Below are 20,168 nucleotides of genomic sequence, written 5' to 3' on the forward strand. Positions count from 1 at the left end.
GTCTGGGAACAAGCTTTGAAATCTTCCCTTCCAGACCGTGATAGCAATTGCAAAGCCTATAGACAAAAGGTAACAAAAAATTAGACTCACCAAGATCAAGATGAACACCAGGAACAAATGAATTGAGAAAGAACATGAAAATAACAAATCCCAACACCATCAGGCATTTGGTGAGCAGAATCCTGTCTGATATCCTGTGCTGTAAGAGAGAAAAACACAACTCATTTACTGGGTACAATCTTCTGTTTCCTGCAATGTGTCCATCATCCTACATGACTTGAATCATTACAACTTTCTCCTTAAGATGAAAAATACAACATCTTGAACTTCAAAGAAGATGATAAGGTGATGCATTATAAAGAAAACTACATATTTGGAATTACAGCATTCAAAACCTTTATTAAAAAGTAAACACAATAAATTTAAAGCATAGGACAATCCTTTTATAAAACACCTGACTAAATAGCTTATCAATATGATGCAGAAAGTGCTCCCAGATACACCACAAGAATTAGGTTAGATGTTGGCAAAACCACTGAGGAAACAACATGTAACTTCCAAGGACCTGGCCACACATTTCCACAGGTGCTACATGCTCACATCCTTTTAATTCAACTTTCCTCCTATTACACAAATCCCTGTTTACGGTGGCACCGAGGTTAACATATTCATGCAGTATATGACTCCTGCTGAAGGCTCCTACTATATCCTTTCATGTTCTCAGGGACTCTGGAAGACACTTGGCAGTCTCATAGCCATCAAGATGACATCATTGGTAGCCTGTGGAGTCGTTCAGGGGTGACGGGAGGTGCCAGAAAACTCTATAGTACCTTCATTAACCTTAAATGGTTAATGAAAGTACTATACCTCCTTTAAGTGGGCCTGAGTCTCAGAGTAAGATGGGGTGAGGTCCCCAGAGGGTGCTGTGCCCCAAAGACCACAGCTGTGTGGAGTTGGGGAAAGGAGAGAGATCCAGGAAAACTGGCACAGATGAGCCCTGGGTCATCATTCCCTACCCAAACAGGCCCCTATGTGAATCATGCTCTACCATGTGAACTGACAACTATGCCATGTCCTTTCTTAAGTATGGTCCTGCCAGCACATCTGTCTATGTATATCTAGAATTAGATAGATATAGACATGGATGTGTATATATGGATAGAAAGGGAGAGACAGCGACAGATATTTATGGGTATGCATATGGATAGAGATAGAGGTACAGAAAGATGATACAGGTATAGGTATAGAGATACGGAGACAGATGTGTGCATAGGTATAGATTTTCTCTCTGGATTTCTCTACTCATACAGTTAAAGTTGCTGTCATAAAAACTACAAGCATATTCTTACATGTTATACTGGCTCTGTCTGCAGTCCCTAGCCCCCTGCTCACGAATCATGTGGGCCACCTCCTGATTATCTCTTCCTTCCCCACCTACTGCCAAAGCTTGTGGCTCAACTGGCCCCTACTCATCTTCTCCTTCCCACTTCCAAGGAAGGCCAGTTTGGCTAGATGAGTCTATGATGGTGAATTAGGAGGAAAAGGGCATGGCCCCTCACTTGTTGTAAGGGGAGGCACTATAAAACCTCCATGCAGCCATGTTAATCATAGAACGTAGGTATTACCATGGGCAGTTCTAGGATTGGGAATGGAGAGAGCAGGAAGATCAAAGAACATTCCAGCATCACTTTGCTGGTGTAAGCGGAAATGATCCAAAATGTATTCCTATCTGTTATTTTGAGTGTCTGTCAAATTTTCTCCCTTTGCCTTTCTGGAGCTATCACAGTAAGAACTCTTTCATTTAATACAAGCTCCTTGTTTTTTCCTTCCACTTCTCTTCAATCCTCATCCACCTTGTACACAGAGAGATACACAATCTTTTCCCTAATTCACAGCCAGCACTACATGGTCTAGCAAAGCAAGCAGGATCTGCATAAACCTGGGGCCCAGAAAAGTGTCATAGCCACACCCTCCTTTCCTAACCCCAACCATCTCAGTGGTGCAGAGATTGGGAAGAGAGACCCAAAGGACACATTACCCATCAGGACCACCATACCTAAATTTCTTTATAAAGGGACAAAATGTTCCTATCATAATAAGAAAATGGGTAATCAATCTCTCCCTAGGAAAGAAACTACATGGATTTGAGATTTCACAAAGATATAATGTCTCCCAGCATATCTGGAGCAGAGTTCTCTCAGCCAGGAGAGGGGCACTGTGTTCTCAGATAGGCTAAAAACAGGTCCGTTAAAGCAGGAAAATTATCAACAGAACTCAAAAGTTACAGCCCACCAGAAGCCAGAGCCATATGAGAGAATGTACACCATACACTCCATCTCTGTCCCTAAAGCTGTTCCATCTCACATTGCATGCCTCATCTGTTTCTGCCTCAATCTCCTCATCCACGCAATGGGAACCATAAGACCTGCCTTTTAGGATCAGGAAGAGCTGCAAGAACCTCAAGCACCCAGCCAACATTCTCTGCAGCTGAATTAACCATAGAAAGGGGCACTCTATCTCAAAGGGTATTTAAAAATTTTAACTTTTCCATTTCAGGACAAAATAGACCTATCATGCCTGGAAAATGATTTTTCCCATTTATTCCTAGAAATAACTCATGTCTTGTGTACAACTATAGGAATAAAAAGAGAAATTACTTTCAGTCTTAACTTTTGTGAAGCAAGAGGTGATTCAGAAATCCCTGAGAGAATAAACCACAGTACCTTTTTCTGGAGTTCCTGGATATTGGTCTCCCAATTTTTATCTTCCTGTGAGATTTGTCTAAAAGAGAAAAAGGCAGTCTCATTATTTTCCTGGAGCTACCGAGCAGTGAGATCAGCAAGGCAGCAGTCAGCACATGTTTAGCATGGACCTTTGGCCTAGATACCAGGCACTAAGTGATGCCTGATTTGGCCACATACTGGGCACACCTAGTCACTGAAGGTGACCAGTGAACTTGGGTTTATGGATTGGAAAAGATATTTCTGTATTTCCAAAGAAAAGTAATACAGGAAATGAATGGAATGTTAATGAAGCAAGTGTGCAAGCATGTGTATGTGTGAGCATGAGCACAAGGAATGTCAGAATAATACTAACCAAAATGTGAACGAGGGGGATGACAGTAAGATACTTTTGTTTTTCTCTTTTTACTTTCTATTTTCCTATACTTTTTTTCAAAATGAAGTTATTTTATATTGACAACCAAACTTATTAAAGGAAAAAACATTAAAGAAATTCCACTTGCTTTAGTGGTGATTTTTATCAATGGAAATCAATTTTAAAGAACTTAGGTGTGCTTCTCCCTCCTCTGGTCATGGGAACCTCTGATCTGATTCAGTCACCCTCATTTGTTCCAACATGCCTTTCGCTTTTAACCTTTCCTAACAGTCCACGATTTCTGCTTTATTTTCTTCCCTACTAACTAGGAAAAAGAGCTATACTGTGGAGAATTTAGTTTTATGAGCACTTATATGCCACAAGTATCAAAAGAGGCTGACTACACAGCCAGAACAGACCCTAAAGGAAATCACAGCAGATGCAGGCAAATCCTGAAGACAATTTTTTAAAATAATACATACAAACAAAATCTGCAGAGCCAGCATCTTTCATTTACAAAGTTTCTCCTTTTAAGATCTATGCCTGTGGTGGAAGTTGGTCCCCAGCCTGCAATTCAGGACCCTCCTGGAGCCTCAGGACACGAGGTCCTGCTTCCCAAGCACCATCTGGTGGAGGTTGGTCCTAGGCTAGGATGGAGCTGAGACAGCACTTTGCTGGAGAGTAAGATTCCACACATTCCCTGTAGCCTTCCCCCTGGCCCTACTAAAATAACAGGCTTCAAGACCATACTGGATGACCCTCAAGGGTCAGCACAGTCACCACACCCAGCTCCTGTCCTCAGCCCAGGAATACAGGGCTGCTTTCAGCAAACTTCAACATGTAAGATCATTCACACTACATTCACAGGGATTTGCATTTCCTTGCCTTGACAGACCCCTCATTCTAGCCCAGCTCCCAGCTCTGTGGCAGTAATGATTCAATGTCCCTGAAGGGTAGATATGCTCCTGCTTCTTCTATCAGCTCTCCCAAAGTGAAGACAGGTTGGAACTCAGCACCTCATCAGAGTTGGAGGAAAAATTCATCCCTTCATTTTTACCTTTTACATCTCAGCTTTGATTAAAAGCAAATGACAGGAAATGAATTGAGTAGGACTTAACTATTCTTTGAGGTCCCTGAAAATCAACTACTGGGAGAGTATTTTGTTAATTTCTTTGTTATATTAATTGTTTTTGATTCTTGTTATAGAACAAGTGTTATGTGTGAAGGTGTGACAGGCAGTGCTTGAGTGTGGATTTAATCCCCACTGTCACTCTTTCCTAGCTGTAGAACCCTGGACAAGTTGCTCAAATTCTCTGAGCTTCAGTTATGTCATCCTTAAACTGGGGCTGGTACCAGAACATATTCCAGAGATCTAAGTGAGGGTAGACAAAATAATGTGCCACAAGAGACTTACACAGCTTCATTGGCATGAAGCTAGTGTTACTATTTTGTAGTACCATGAGTACTCTGAAGAAGCATCATTTTAACTTACTTGACTTGTACATTGTATGACATTTAGATACCATGGGAGGTGGTAGTAAATAGGTTATTGATACAATTCAACCATTGAGCACAACTGGTAAAATTGAGAGCCACTGCTATAAACCAAGAGTAGCCCAAGCAGGGTCCTGGCTTGGTACCTGTGAAAGGTATGCAGCCTTCGGGCCAGCAGGTGCTCCAGTGCCTGCACCTTCCCCAGGAGCAGGCCCCGAACCGCTGTTTCCTCTCGGCTGGCCGGGCTGATGCGCTGCGCAGTCAGGCGCCAAACGTGGATCTCGTGCTTCAGTTCTGCAGGAAAGAAAAGCCAAGGCTTGAGTGTCCCACCACCTCAGACATCAGCAGGCACCTACTCCCCTCACAACCTTCCAAGACTACGAAACATATACCTGATGATACACAAATAACCAAGAACCAAACCAAAGCAGTGACTTAGCATTCGTGTTATTGTAATAGAACCAGGAGACAAAGCCCACATTAAAAAATTGCCATGGATGCAAAGTAATGTGATTTTGGTGAGAAATAAATTCTTGAATATACATATCAATGCTATCACCCAACAAACTTTTCCCCTCCCAGGGAATTACTTCTTACAGCCAGGAGTTTGGATCTCTCAGCCAAAATCCAGACACTGTCTAATCATTGAAGTAGATCTAGTGAACATGGAAGATACAAGTGTAGTTCTCAGCAGGAAGGCATCTGATAAGAGCAGGAGGTAGTGAATGCCCTGCCTCCTGACCAGGCCTCCAAGCTGAGCTTGCATCTGTGAAAGAACACAGGTGAGAGAAACATAGACAAACTTATGTAATGCACAAATTAATAGAATGAGGCAAATTTTACTCATCATTTCAGACATCTTCTGGTATAGAAAAGAGGAATGAATTGTCAATTCATTGGCTCCTAAAATATCAAAATCTTTTATGAAAATTTATACTTAACCTCTATTTTACAGTTAAAGGTGCTACAGAAATTTCTCCAAATATCCACCAAAAAATATAAGGAAGAACAGTATTTTCATCAATCACCTCTTATGTGCAATGTACTATACCTCATATCACAAGAATTCAAGATGAGAAAGACAGAACCCTTTGAAGCAGGACTAGAGCACTTGACAACTAGCTCAGAGCAGAGGCAAGGCAGGCCTATTATCTAAATACTGAGAAGTAGCACATACTTGTGGTTTAGTGACTAGGAAAACACCACTGTTTAAGCCCCCTCTATTCAGTACACAAGAGTTGATTACCTACTATGTGGCAGAGCTATTGCAAATTGCATCAAGATTCAGAAAAGAGAAGTGGGAGAGAATAGGGGCACTAAAACTATTTCAGTTAACACACGCTTTTCTCTAAAGACCTAGCCTTACAAAGATGACAACTCTTTGGAAGTAAGCTATGTAATGTGTTTTCATCAGTTCATATTGACACTTTGTAGTTTGCCAAAATAAAAAATAAATAAACTTGGGTATAATTCAAAATCTTCTTCAGAGAAACATATCTATAATTTCCTTTCAGAGAGCCTCATATCTCATTAAACAACCTATGAGGTTATGATAACATTAAAAGGAGGAACAGGAGGAGGAGGAGAAAATCGAATAAACTAGACTTCTGAACGACTGAGCACAAAAATATCACACAGGGACAGGAAAGGAGAGATGAGGTCATGCAGAGGCTTCAGTGAAGGTGTTTCATCCAATGCTGTGAATCACATTACACAGAAGATATCATTCAAAGCCCATCCATAAAGTACAGAGACTTTCCAGCCTGTCTTTCAAGGCATAGGTGATGGTCACTTTCCCAAGTGGATCAACTTTAAAGAGCTAAACAAGAGCATGGCTAGTCTCTGAGGCTAGTCCATGCAATGAAGGCTGGGAGGCCTCTCCCCATCGATGTGTGGAGAAGCAGAGCCTGGGAGTCACTGCTGCATCCATGAAACTGGCCTTCCAGGTCCCCAGGGCTCCTTTCTGCAGGTGTCCTTTCCAGACGCAGCCTCAGCTGCTTTGTGTACACCTAGAGCCTAGTTGCCTTGTAATGTATCAAATCAAACAGGAGGAGCTATTCTCCCCAGATAATCCCCATGCATGAATCCTTAGGTAGTGTACTTTTGTTTTCATCATTTTGGAATGAAATACATCATCACTTATCAGGGAATTTAGTTGAGAGATTTTGCCCAGGGAAAGGAAGCTCACTGCCTGTACCGAGAACCCAAGTGCATTTGCTCCTCAGTTCTCAGGCTTCCTCCACACCTCTTCTGCCATCTCCACACCCTCTCTTCTCTGCTAAGCTCTAAGACTATGGTTTCAATGGGCTACTTGAAATTGCCCTCTGCATCTTGTGCTGTCAGGTTCACAGATAAACATTCCATCTTCCCTCCACAAAACTCTCTCTCCTCTCACTTTCTTAGTTTTTATATGACATCATTCATCTTCCAGGTATGTGAGCCTGAAATGTCATTTTGGTCTTATCAATGCCATTCTTCACTATTTCTACACTGACATTATTGGGCATGTCAGATACCATGCTAGATGCTAAAGGATAAAAATTAATAAGTTACAGGATTGGTCTCCAACAAGTTAGAAAGAGATAGAAGATATGTCATAAGTAAACATGAACTAGGGCAGTACTGGGCCACAAAAACAGTTAAGGATATACTGGTATAGTTCTTGTTCCTGTCTCAGGTCAACCCTCCACTTGCTCCTGTCTCAGGTCATCAGTTTGTCCAGGCCTCATCTCCTCACACTTACTGACTCTGATTCCTCCTCAGTAACCTCTAACTGGAGTCACTTCCTACCAATCCACCCACAGTTAGTCATAAAACACTGCTTATTCTATTTTATAGATAGATATATATAGACAGATACAGTTATATAGATAGATATATAGAAAGAAGACACTTTATCTATCTTTATATTTACCTATCTTCTAGGAAGATAAATATATCTAGGCTGATCTATCTAGAAAGATAGGGTAGCAAATACACAGACAGACAGATAGATTCCTTCTTTCAAATTGGTTTACCATGGCTTGCAGAATAAAGCCAAAGGTCTACAGGAAAGACTCTAGATCCTCAAATGGCAAGTGCTTTTGTGAGCTCTGACCCGCTATATAAGCTCTTACCTTTTCCACGCTGGCCACTGACCAGGAGATATCATCAGATGTCTAATCTCCACCTCTCTGATTACCTCCTGTCCCTATGTTCCTGAGCTTTTCAACCAACCTCTTATAGCATTACTTGGGGTTACCATATACATGATACAAAAAGGTGAAGACATTACCATGTGGGATGTGCTCTCTCACAGGATGTGGGGACTGCCAGAATGCCTAGTGGAGGGTCATCCAGCTCCAAGTGCTGAGTTTCAGGGGAAGATGCCAAGGCCAGGAGTTGAGAAATGGAATTATACTACTGTAATTTTCTTATAGTTTCTTATAGTTTATGTTAAGCAGTATCACTTGAAGTCAGTAGCATAACTATCACTAAATTCACAAAACACAACTATAGCCAAAAATGTAACAGCAAAAAGAAAAGATAAAATGAAATATTTTTAAATATTCAATCAATTCAAAATAAAGCATAAAATGAATGGGAAAGGATAAAGAAGAGAAGGCACAAATAGAAAATAACATGATGATACACTTTAATCATATTATTAATGATGTTAAATATAATCTAAACGTACCAATTAAAAGAGAGATTATCAGGAATTGGATAAAAAAAGCAAGACCCAACTGTTAGCCACTTCCAAGAAATTCACTTTAAATATAGAGATAAGAGAATGGAAAAGATATACTACCCTACAACCAGCCAAGAGAAATCTGGAATTGCTACATTAACAACAAAATAGATGTCAGAGCAAGAATATGAATATAGATATGGAAGCTCACTTTATAATGATAAAGGTAAAGGTATAATGATAAAGATAAAATCTTCAAGAGGAAATAATCCCAAATGTTATGTACCCTAGTAACAGAATTTTGAAATATATAAAGCAAAAATTATAACTGTAAAGAGAAATAGGCAAATCCACAATCATAATTAGAGATTTCTATTTTCATCTCCCAGTAATTTATTGAACAAATGGATAGAAAATCAGCAAGAATAGGGGCACCTGGATGGCTCACTTGGTTAAGTGTCTGACTTTGGCTCCATTCATGATCTCATGGTTCATGATTTCGAGTCCCAGGTTGGGTTCTGTGCTGACAGCTCAGAGTCTGGAGCCTGCTTCGGATTCTTTGTCTCCTTCTCTCTCTGTTCCTACCCCACTCGCACTCTGTCTCTCTCTCTCTCTCAAAAATAAATAAAGGTTTAAAATATTTTAAAAATAAAATCAGCAAGAATATAGAAGACTTGAATAATTTTATCAGCCAACTTGACCTAATTGACCATACTGACAAAATTTCACCCAACAACAGCAGAATACATACTCTCTTCTGGTACATACAGAATATCTACAAGGCTAGACATTCTAGCCATAAAACCATCTTAATAATTTAAAAAGATTCAAGTTTTACCAAGTATATTCTCTGGTCACTCTTAAATTAAATTAGGTAATTGGAAATTCTCCAAATATGTGGTAAATAAGCACTTCTAAAATATCCAAGGATTAAAGAAATCAAAAGGGAAATTAGAAAGTAATTTGAACTGGATGGAAATGAAACAAAACATACAAAAATTGGTAGGAGGTCACTAAAGTAGTACCTGGAAGGAAATTTAGAGCACTGAACACCTATATTAGAAAAGAAGATATATATAAAATTAATAACTTCAACCTCTAAGAAACTAGAAAAAAAAGAGTAATTAATCTCAGAGTAAAAAGATAATAAATATCAGAGTATAAATCACTAAAAGAGAAAAATTTAGAGAAAAATCTATATAATCAGAACCTAGTTCCTGAGATCAATAAAATTAATAAAACTCTAACCAGACCCATCAGAGAAAAGCAGAGATAGGAGAGGATTTAAGATTGTGGCTCAATAGGGGGACCCTATGCTTGCCTTATCCTCAAAAAGCTAGACAGATATCAAATCATTCCAAATGCCCAAGAAATCAATCTGAATCCTGAGAGAATAAACTGTAGAACTAGAGTGAGAAAAGAAACCACATTGTGGAAGGTGGTAGGTGCAGAGACATGATTCTGGGGAGAAAAGAATCATGGGTGCTCTGAAGGGGAGGGAGCCTTGATCTTGGAGACAGAATAGAGGCAGATAAACAGAGAGAAAGCAGCACACAGGGGACTTCACAACAGAAACACTTCCCCAAAACCACTGCCTGGGAAAACTGGAACAGCTGATTATCACAAGTTTTTACAAGCAGCAGAGCTCAAAGTGTGAAGTTTTAGAAGTCCATGCCACTGCCAGATGGAGCCTGGCAGACATAGCAGTTCTCCTGTTGGAAAGGAAGGCAGAAACCTAGGAGCAGACAGTGGGGTCTGAGGATCCCCTGGGTCACACTAGGAAAGACAGTTCCCCTTCTTGGAGTGCATTTGGGAGAGGTGGCACAGCCTCTCAGGGGTCAAAAGAGTTGGAGGGTGCCAACATGCTGCCTCATTCATTAGCATAGGAACAGAAACATCTGCTGAGGGCAGCAAGCCTTGGTGCCTTGTTTTTTGCTGCACTTTATCATAAATTCTGAGCCTCTGTGCGATCCTGCAACTGCTTTTCTGGGACAAGCCAGAACAAGCTGCAGCATGGCAAGACCCTCCCCCAGAGGATCAGCATGGATCCATGCTGCACCAGTTCCCTAAAATTTGGACTTTTGAAAAACAGCCACATGCCTGAGATAAAACACAGGAGTACTGTGCCACCTGGCAGGCAGACAGCTTGGGCACAGACAAGGTGAAGGCAGGGCTCTAATGGAAGCCAAGGACACAAAAAGGGAGACTGCTCGCTCTTCTGTGAGGGCTTCTAGAACAGTGGGAGCAGATTCCCTGCTCCAGGATGAAAGTGTGGGGCAAAGCCATTTTCCCCAATCCGTCAGCACTAACAGACTTCGGTGAGGAGGCTGGAGCTGCTTACACCAAGCCCCACCCCACTACACCCTGCAGGTGCATCTTTACTAGGGAAAATCAGCCTGTGAACCAGCACAGCAGGCCCTTCACCTAGAAGACCAACACAAAACCCTCACACACACCAAGTCTACTGATTGTAGAATGCTGCAAAGTTTCAGCTCTAGTGGAAATAGGATCAGGTTTATTTTGACAAGCAGACAAAAGCACACCTAGTTAAAACACCACACACCTAACAAAGTCAAACATGCCTAGACCCCTGCACCCCCCCGCCAACTGCAAGCAAGAAGAAACTCTTCAGAAAACTGACTAGAGGGGAAAAGCATCCTAAACATAACAGCAGAGTGCAAACTCTGAAACACTTCCTGAAGCACCAGGCCTTGGATGGTATAAGACCTCTTTTTAAAATAGCTATTACTCTCAGGAGCAGAAAATATAACAGGCTTTCCTAACACACACACACACACACACACACACACACACACACAGTGACCTAGAAAAACTGACAAGACAGAGGAATTCACTGCAAAAGAAAGAACAAGAACAGGTCACAGCCAAGGATCTAATCAAAACAGATATAAGTAATATGCCTGAACCAGAATTTAAAACAACAATCACAAAGATACTAGCTGGGCCTGAGAAAAGCATAGAAGACACTAAACAATCCTTTATTACAGAGATAAAAGATCTAAAAAGTACTCAGGCTAAAATTTTTAAAAATGCTATAACTGAAATGCAAAACCAACTGACTATAATAACAAGGAAGGATGATGCAAAAGAATGAAATAGTGATATAGAAGAGAAAAATATGAAAAATAATAAAGCTGAAAAAAAAGGGAAAGAAAGGTATTGGATCATGAATGTAGACTTAGAGAACTCGGTGACTCTAGAAAGCATAATAACATTTGTATCATAGGAGTCCCAGAAGAAAAAGAGAAAAGAGGCAGAAGGTTTACTTGAGTAAATTATAGCTGAAAACTTCCCTAATCTGGGGAAGGACTTAGATATCTAAATCCTGGAGGCACAGAGAACTCCTATCAAATTAAACAAAAGCCAGCCAAAGCCAAAATATATCACAGGACAATTTGCAAAATACAGAGACAAGAAAAGAATCCAGAAAGCAGCAAGGAAAAAGAAACCCCTCACCTACAAGGAAAGAAAATTGAGGTCAGCAGTAGATCTGTCCACAGAAACCTGGCAGGCCAGAAGAGAGTGGCAGGATATATTCAACATGCTGAATGGGAAGAATATGCAGCCAGAAATACTTTATCCAGCAAGGCTGTCATTCAGAATAGAAGAAAAGATCAAAGTTCCCCAGACAAACAAAAAACTAACGGAGTTTGTGACCACAAAATCCGCTCTGCAAAAAATATTAAAGTGGACTCTTTGAGTGGGAAAGAAAGACCAAAAGCAACAAAGACTAGAAAGGAACAGAGAAAATCACCAGAAACACCAACCTTACAGGCAATACAATGGCACTAAATTCTTCTCTATCAATATTACTGTGAATGTAAATGCACTAAATGTTCCAATAAAAAAAAATAGTGTATCAGAATGGGTTAAAAAAAATAAGACACATGTATATGCTGCTTACAGGAGACTCATTCTAGACCTAAAGACACCTGCAGATTGAAAGTGAGGGGATAGAGAATCATCTATCATGCTAATAGACATTAAAAGAAAGCCAGAGTAGCTATACTTACATCAGACAATCTAGATAAAAAATTTTTTGTTAATGTTTATTAATTTTTGAGAGAGAGAGAGACACAGTGTGATTGGGGGAGGGGCAGAGAGAGAGGGAGACACAGAATCTGAAGTAGGCTCCAGGCTCTGAGCTGTCAGCACAAAGCCCAACACGGGGCTCGAATCCATGAGCTATGAGATCATGACCTAAGCCAAAGTCAACCACCAAACTGACTGTCACCCCAGCACCCCCAGACAATCTAGATTTTGAAATAAAGACTGTAACCACAGATGAACGAGGGCATTATATCTAATTAAGGGGTCCATCCATCAAGCAGATCTAACAATTGTAAATATTTATGCCCCCAATTTGAAAGCACTCAAATATATATTCAGTTAATAACAAACATAAAGAAATTCATTGATAATAACATAATAGTGGGGAACTTAACACCCCACTTATAGCAATGGACAGATCATCTAAGCAGAAAATAAACAAGGAAATAATGGCTTTGAATGACACACTCTACTAGATGGAATTCATAGATATATTCAGAACACCTCATCCTAAAGCAACAGAATACACATCTTTCTCAAGTGCACATGGAACATTCTCCAGAACAGATTACATACTTGATCACAAATCAGCCCTTAACAAATACAAAAACATTGAGAATGTAGCAAGCATCTTTTCTGACCACAACACTATAAAACTTTAAATCAACCACAAGAAAAAAATTTGGAAAGCCCTCAAATACATGGAAGTTAAAGAACATTCTACCAAAAATGAATGGGTTAACCAAGAAATTAAAGAGCAATTAAAAAAATATATGGAAGCCAATGAAAATGAAAACACGACAGTCCAAAACCTTTGGGATGTAGCAAACCTCAAGAAGCAAACAAAGTCTCAAATGCACAACCTAACCTTACACCTAAAGGAGATAGAAAAGGAACAGCAAATAAAGTCTAAAGTCAACATAAGAAGGGAAATAATAAAGATTAAAGCAGAAATAAACAATATAGAAACAAAAAAAACAGTAGAACAAATCAACAAAACTAAGAGCTGGTTCTTTGAAAGAATCAACAAAATTGATAAATTGATAAACTCCTAGCCATACTTACCAAAAGAAAGAGAGAGGACCCAAATAGATAAAATCACAAATGAGAGAAGAGATCACAACCAACACTACAGAAATACAAACAATTATAAAAGAATACTATAAAAAATATATATGCCTACAAACTGGCCAATCTGGAAGAAACGAACAAATTTCTAGAAACATAAAAACTACTAAAAATAAAACAGAAAAAAATAGAAAATTTGAACAGACTCATAACCAGCAAAGTAATTGAAACAGTAATCAAAAATCTCCCAACAAACAAAAGTCCAGGGCCAGAGAGCTTCCAAGGGGAATTCTACCAGACATTTAAAGAAGAGTTTATACCTATTCTTCTCAAACTGTTCCAAAAATAGAAATTGAGGGAAAACTTCCAAACCCATTCTACAAGGCCAGAATTATCTTGACTCCAAAATCAAGGACACCACTAAAAACGAGATTTACAGACCAGTATGCCTGATAAACACATATGAAAAAATTCTCAACAAGATTCTAGCAAATAAAATCCAACAGTATATTAAAATAATTATTCACCATGACCTAGTGGGATTTATTCCTGGACTTCAGAGATGGTTTAATATTTGTAAATTAATCAATGTGATGCACCACATTAATACAGAAAAGGATAAGAACCGTATGATCCTCTCAGTAGATGCAAAAAAAAAGCATTTGAGAAAATACAGCATCCATTCTTGAAAAAAAAAACCTCAACACGGTAGGGATAGAGGGAACATACCTTAACATCATAAAAGCTATACCAAAGACCTGCAATTAATATCATCCTTAATGAGGAAAAACTGAGAGCTTTTCCTCTACAATTAGGAACAAGACAGAGATGTCCACGCTCACCACTGTTATTCAACACAGTACTGGAAGTTCTAGCCTTAGCAATCAGACAACAAAAATAAATAAAAGGCATCCAAATTAGCAAGGAAGAACTCAAACTTTCACTATTTGCAGTTGATATAATACTCTACATAGGAAACCTAAAAGACTCTACCAAAAAACGGTGATACACAAATGCTGGAGGGTCACAGGATATAAAATCAATGTAAAGAAATCTGTTGCATTTCTATACATCAATGAATCAGTAGAAAGAGAAATAAAAGAATTTACCCCATTTACAATTGCACCAAAACCCATAAGATACTTGGGCTCCTGGGGCGCCTGGGTGGCTCAGTCAGTTAAGCATCCAACACTTGGTTTTGGCTCAGGTCGTGATCTCATGGGAATGAGATTGAGTCCCACATCAGGCTCTGTGCTAGACATGGAGCCTGCTTGGGATTCTCTCTCTTCCTCTCCCTCTGCTCTTCATCCACTCTCACACTCAAAAAAGAAAAAAAAAATACCTAGGAACAAATCTAACCAAAGAGGTAAAAGATCTATACCCGAAAAATATAGAACGCCTATGAAAGAAATTGAAGAGGACATAAGAAATGGAAAAACATTCCAGGCTCATGGATTGGAAAAACAAATATTGTTAAAATGTCTATATTACCCAAAGCAATCTATACAGCCAATGCAATCGCTATCCAAATACTACCAGTTTTTCAAAGAGCTAGAATAAACAATCCTAAAATTTGTAAGGAACCACAATGACTCTGAATGGCCAAAATAATCTTTTAAAAAAAAACAATCCTTAAAAAAAATGGAACAGAATAGAAAGCCCAGAAATGGACCCACAACTATATGGTCAATTCATCTCCGACAAAGCAGGAAGGAGCATCCAATGGAAAAACAGTCTCTTCAACAAATGGTGTCAGGAAAACTGGACAGAAACATGCAGAATAATGAACCTGAATAACTTTCTTACACCATACACAGAAATAAATTCAAAATGGATGAAAGACCTAAATGTGAGATAGGGAACCATCACACTCCTACAGAAGAAAACAGGCAGCAATGTCTTTGACCTTAGCCAGAGCAACTTCTTACTAGATCTATCTCCAGAGGCATGAAAAACAAAATAAAAAATGAACTATTTTGGGACACCTGGGTGGCTCAGTCAGTTAACTTCTGCTCAGGTCATGATCTCATGGTTCGTGAGTATAAGCCCTGCATTGGGCTCTGTGCTGACAGCTCAGCCTGGAGCCTGTTTCAGATTCTGTGTCTCCCTGTCTCTGCCCCTTATCTTCTCACAATCTGTCTCTCAGTCTCAAAAATAAATAAACATTACAAAATTTTTTAAATGAGCTATTGGGACTTCATTAAGATAACCTTCTTCACAGCAAAGGAAACAATCAACACAAGTAAAACAACCTATGGAATGAGAGAAGATAATTGCAAATGACATATCTGATAAAGGGTTTGTATCCAAAATCTATAAAGAACTTATCAAATTCAACACCCCAAAAAATAAATAATTCAGTTAATAAATGGGTCAAAGACATGAACAGGTATTTTTCCAAAGACATCCAGATGACTAAGAGACACATGAAAAGATGCTCAACATCACTCATCATCAGGGAAATACAAATCAAAACCATGATGAGATACCACCTCACACCTGTATGAATGGCTAAAATTAACATCACAGGAAATAACAGATGTTAGCAAGGATGCAGGGAAAGGGGAACCCTCTTACATTGTTGGTGGGGAATGCAAACTGGTGCAGCCGTTCTAGAAAACACTATGGACATTCTTCAAAAAGTTAAAAATAGAACTGCCCTATCACTCAGCAATTAAACTACTAGGTATTTACCCAAAGGATACTAAAATATGATTCGAAGGAATACATGCACCCTGATGTTTATAGCAGCATTATCAACAAGAGCCAAAGTATGGAAAGAGCCTAAATATCCATCAATGGATAAATGGATAAAGATGTGTTATACATAGGGGCACCTGGGTGGCTCAGTCAGTTGAGCATCCGACTTTGGCTCAGGTCATGATCTCACATCTTGTGAGTTCAAGCCCCACATTGGGCTCTGTGTTGACAGCTCAGAGCCTGGAGCCTGCTTTGGATTCTGTCTCTATCTCTCTCTTCCCCTCCCCTGCTCATGCTCTGTCTTTCTCTATCTCTCTCAAATATAAATAAACATTAAAAAAAATTTTTAAAGATGTGGTATATATATTGTGTATACACAGTAGAATATTATATATGTGTATTGTATATGTGTATATATTATAAATGTGTAATATTATATATGTGTATATATACACAATAGAATATTACTCAGCCATCAAAAAGAATGATTATATATGTAATATTTTATATATTTATATATTATATATATTAAGTATATATGTAATATTATATATGTGTAAATATACCAATAGAATATTATTCAGCCATCAAAAAGAATGAAATATTATATATAATATTATGTGTATATTATATGTATGTATATATTATACATGTATGTATACATGTAGATACTATATACTACATATATACATGTGTATATACTATATACTATGTGTATATATATATATATATATGAAATCTTGTCACTTGCAAATGTATTATACTAAACAAAATAAGTCAGTCAGAAAGACAAATACCATATGATTTCACTGATATGTGGAATTTAAGAAACAAAACAGATGAACATACGGGAAGGGAAAAAAGAAAGGAAGAAAGAGGGAAGCAAACCATAAGAGACTCTTAACTATAGAGAACAAACTGAGGGTTAATGGAGGGAGGTGGGTGGGCAATAGGCTTAATGGGTGATAGGTATTAAGGAGGTCACTTGTTGTGATGAGCACTGGTTGTTATATGTAAGTGATAAATCACTAAATAGATAACTGTAATAGCCAGTTTTGTGTCTAATCAGGAATTTGAATGTTTAGCTAAACCCCCAACACACACAAATCCAGGCCTGTAAATACCCTAGCAAACATTTAAGGGAACAGTGTTAGAAATTCTATACCATCTCCTCCAAAAAGTTGAAGAGGAGTGTATACTTATGTACTCATCCTATGAGTCCAGCAAAAAAAAAAAAAAGACATTACAAGAAAGTAAACTGTACATCAATTTCCCTAATGTACACAGACACAAAAATTCTATACAAAATATTAACAAGAAGCCATTTGAGCTGATGTCTGGTGAACAGGAAGGCAGATTGTGCTGGCTATTTGTGCATTTTATCAAGTAAGTCATGTTGTTTTCCAATCTGGGCACTTGTCAGACTGATACATCCTGGCCCCTGTGACTGGTGGGGCCTGGTGACAATCAGGATGACAAAATATGAACAGAGGCATCCTGTGTCAGTCAATAATGGGGTGGAACAAGTGGTTCTACTTTGATGACCAAAAGCTCAGGGCTCTGAGAACTGATGACAAGCAGGGTACTACCAGCCTTCAGTAGTAATGAAGTGAAAGGGAGCGGAGCAGGGGGGGGGGGGGGGGGGGGCGGTGCGGGGAACAGGGCTTTGCAATTTATTTAGATTTTGGAGTTACTTCTTTACTTCAGCATAACCAAGCCTATTCTGACAGATGCTCTGAATGCCATCACAGACCTGCTGAACCCAAATCTCTACAATAGGGCTTGGGAATCTGTAGTAATAACAAGCATTCTAAGGGTACCTTGGTGTCTCAGTCAGTTAAGCGTCCAACTCTTGGTTTTATCTCAGGTCATGGTCTCACAGTTCATGAGATGAAGCCCTGCATTGGGCTCTGCACTGATACCCTGCTTGGGATTCTCTCTCTCCTCTCTCTCTGCCCCTCCCAACTCTCAAAAATAAATAAATAAACTCAAAAAATAAGCATTCTAAAATTGGAGAGCCCTATGCCCCATGGTGGCCCAGAGCATTTGCCCTGACACTGCATAGCTCACTCTGTGCTGATTTACATATTGTCATGGCATTGACATGGGGCTTTAGCATCACGCAGATCCCAATTATCCCCCACCCCTTCCCTCAAAGCTTTTCTCAACCCCTTACTCAGGAAGAGTAGAAGAGTTGATTATACAGATCTGTTTCCTATACTTCTAAATCCATGTATCCTAAGTTCATGTCAAGATAGTTTTCTCCAGAAGAGCTTACTAACAGCACTGAATTCCTGGGGGTGGGCCTGGTAACCTAAATAATATAACAATTGTTCTCAGGTCATTCTGATCATCAGGATGGTTGGGAGAAATCTAGCATAACTGAATAAGATAACTGTCTGACTCTCCATTGAGGTACAGCTGTGCCCACACACTCATCCATTGGGATCACAGTTTCCTTAGCTCTCTCTTGGTGCAATCCTTTCCATCAGAAAACTAAAATTAAATATCAAATTATCTCATTTTACATATACTAGTTGATGATAAAACATTCTAAATATCTCTAACTGGTCATTATGTGTTGAACTGTTTCCCCCAAAACCCATGTGTTGAAGTGTTAATCCCCAATACCTCAGAATGTGACCTTATTTGAAAATAGTGTTATTGCAGGTGTAATTAATTAAGGTGAGGTCATTAGTGTGGCCACAAATCTAAGATGACTGGTATCCTTATTAATGGGGAAATATGGATATAGACACACACAGGGAGAATGCCACAGGAACATGAATCTGGCCATCTAAAAGCCAAGGGGAGAGGCCTGGAACACATCCTTACTCAGAACCAACCAATCTTATAGGCACATTGATTTTGGACTTCCAGCCTCCAGAACTGTGAGGAAATAAGCCATCCTTTAGCTTACTAAATCCTCTTAGCATCTGTGGAAATAAATCATCTGTTGTTTAAGCCACTCGTCTATGGTACTTTGTTACATCAGTCCTAGAAAAACAATACATTGGTCAATGGCAAAAGTTGATCAAGGTATCCTAGTGCCAGAAATATCTTTTTTTAAAAGCCAATTTTGATTAATTTTTTTCAAAACAGGAAAGGAATGGGATCATGTGTAGTTGTCCTCTCCATTATAAAGCTGTAAGAGGACAGAAGGATCTGGGATTCTTTTTTCTTAATAAAGGCACATGCCGTGCTCTGTAGACCACAAGAGATGAGGCATTATCAATGCTATCAAGAAAATACAGTCCTTGGAGCCAACATGGCAGAACAGCATGGGAGTTTTTTGTGTGTCTCACATCCATGAAATACAGCCAGACCAACGCTAAACCATTTTGCATACCTATAAAACTGATCACAGGATTAACACAACAATCTACACAAGCTGAACCACACAATTCAGCAGAAAGAGAAAAAATTCATTTTCATTTTCAATTTCTATTAAAAATACTTTTCTTTGTTTTTTACTATATGTTTTTTTTATTTTTGTGTAAATTTTTTCAAATTCTATTTTACTTCCATCATTTTATTTTAGTATTCTTCAGGGTATTCACTTTTTCAAATTTTCAAACGATTTCCTTTTTCTTTTTTGTCTTTTTTGTTTCTTTTCTTTTTCTTGAATACAGAAAGACAAAGAAATCATGTTTATTTTTAATTTGTATTAAAAATATTTTTATTTAATTTTTTTCTGCTCTATTCTTTATTTTTGTGTAATTTTTTTTCATATTCTGTTTTACTCCCGTCATTTCAATTTAGTCTACTTCAGTGTATTCATTTTTTCAAATTTTCAAACAATTTCCTTTTTTTTCTTTTTCCCCCTTTTTTTCTCTAAGCTATCATGCCACTTTCAACATCCAGACCAAAACATACCTATCATCTAGCATCATTTATTCGATTTGTGTGTGTGTGTGTGTGTGTGTGTTTGTTAATTTTAATATTTTTTTAATATTTTTATTTTAATTTTTTCTACCTCATTAATTCCTTTTCTCCCTTAAAAATGATGAAACGAAAGAATTCACACCAAAAGAAAGAGCAGGAAGAAACGACAGGGAATTAACCAACA

General features: G+C 38.6%; 1 protein-coding gene across 1 annotated transcript in view; it reads right to left on the reverse strand.

The window, feature by feature from the left end:
- OCA2 (OCA2 melanosomal transmembrane protein) overlaps window positions 1–20,168 on the reverse strand; it is a 516,689-nt gene that overhangs the window by 303,570 nt on the left and 192,951 nt on the right. Inside the window, exons 16-18 of the mRNA XM_053888812.1 lie at window positions 4,737–4,884; window positions 2,724–2,781; window positions 91–199 (exon numbers count right to left, since the gene is read on the reverse strand). Of these exons, the coding sequence (XP_053744787.1) occupies window positions 91–199; window positions 2,724–2,781; window positions 4,737–4,884 (315 nt within the window). The remainder of the gene's footprint in view (window positions 1–90; window positions 200–2,723; window positions 2,782–4,736; window positions 4,885–20,168) is intronic.

Source organism: Panthera pardus, unplaced genomic scaffold (genome assembly GCF_024362965.1).
Source record: "Panthera pardus isolate Hobbes unplaced genomic scaffold, ASM2436296v1 HiC_scaffold_24, whole genome shotgun sequence".
In the NCBI taxonomy this organism is placed as follows: domain Eukaryota; kingdom Metazoa; phylum Chordata; class Mammalia; order Carnivora; family Felidae; genus Panthera; species Panthera pardus.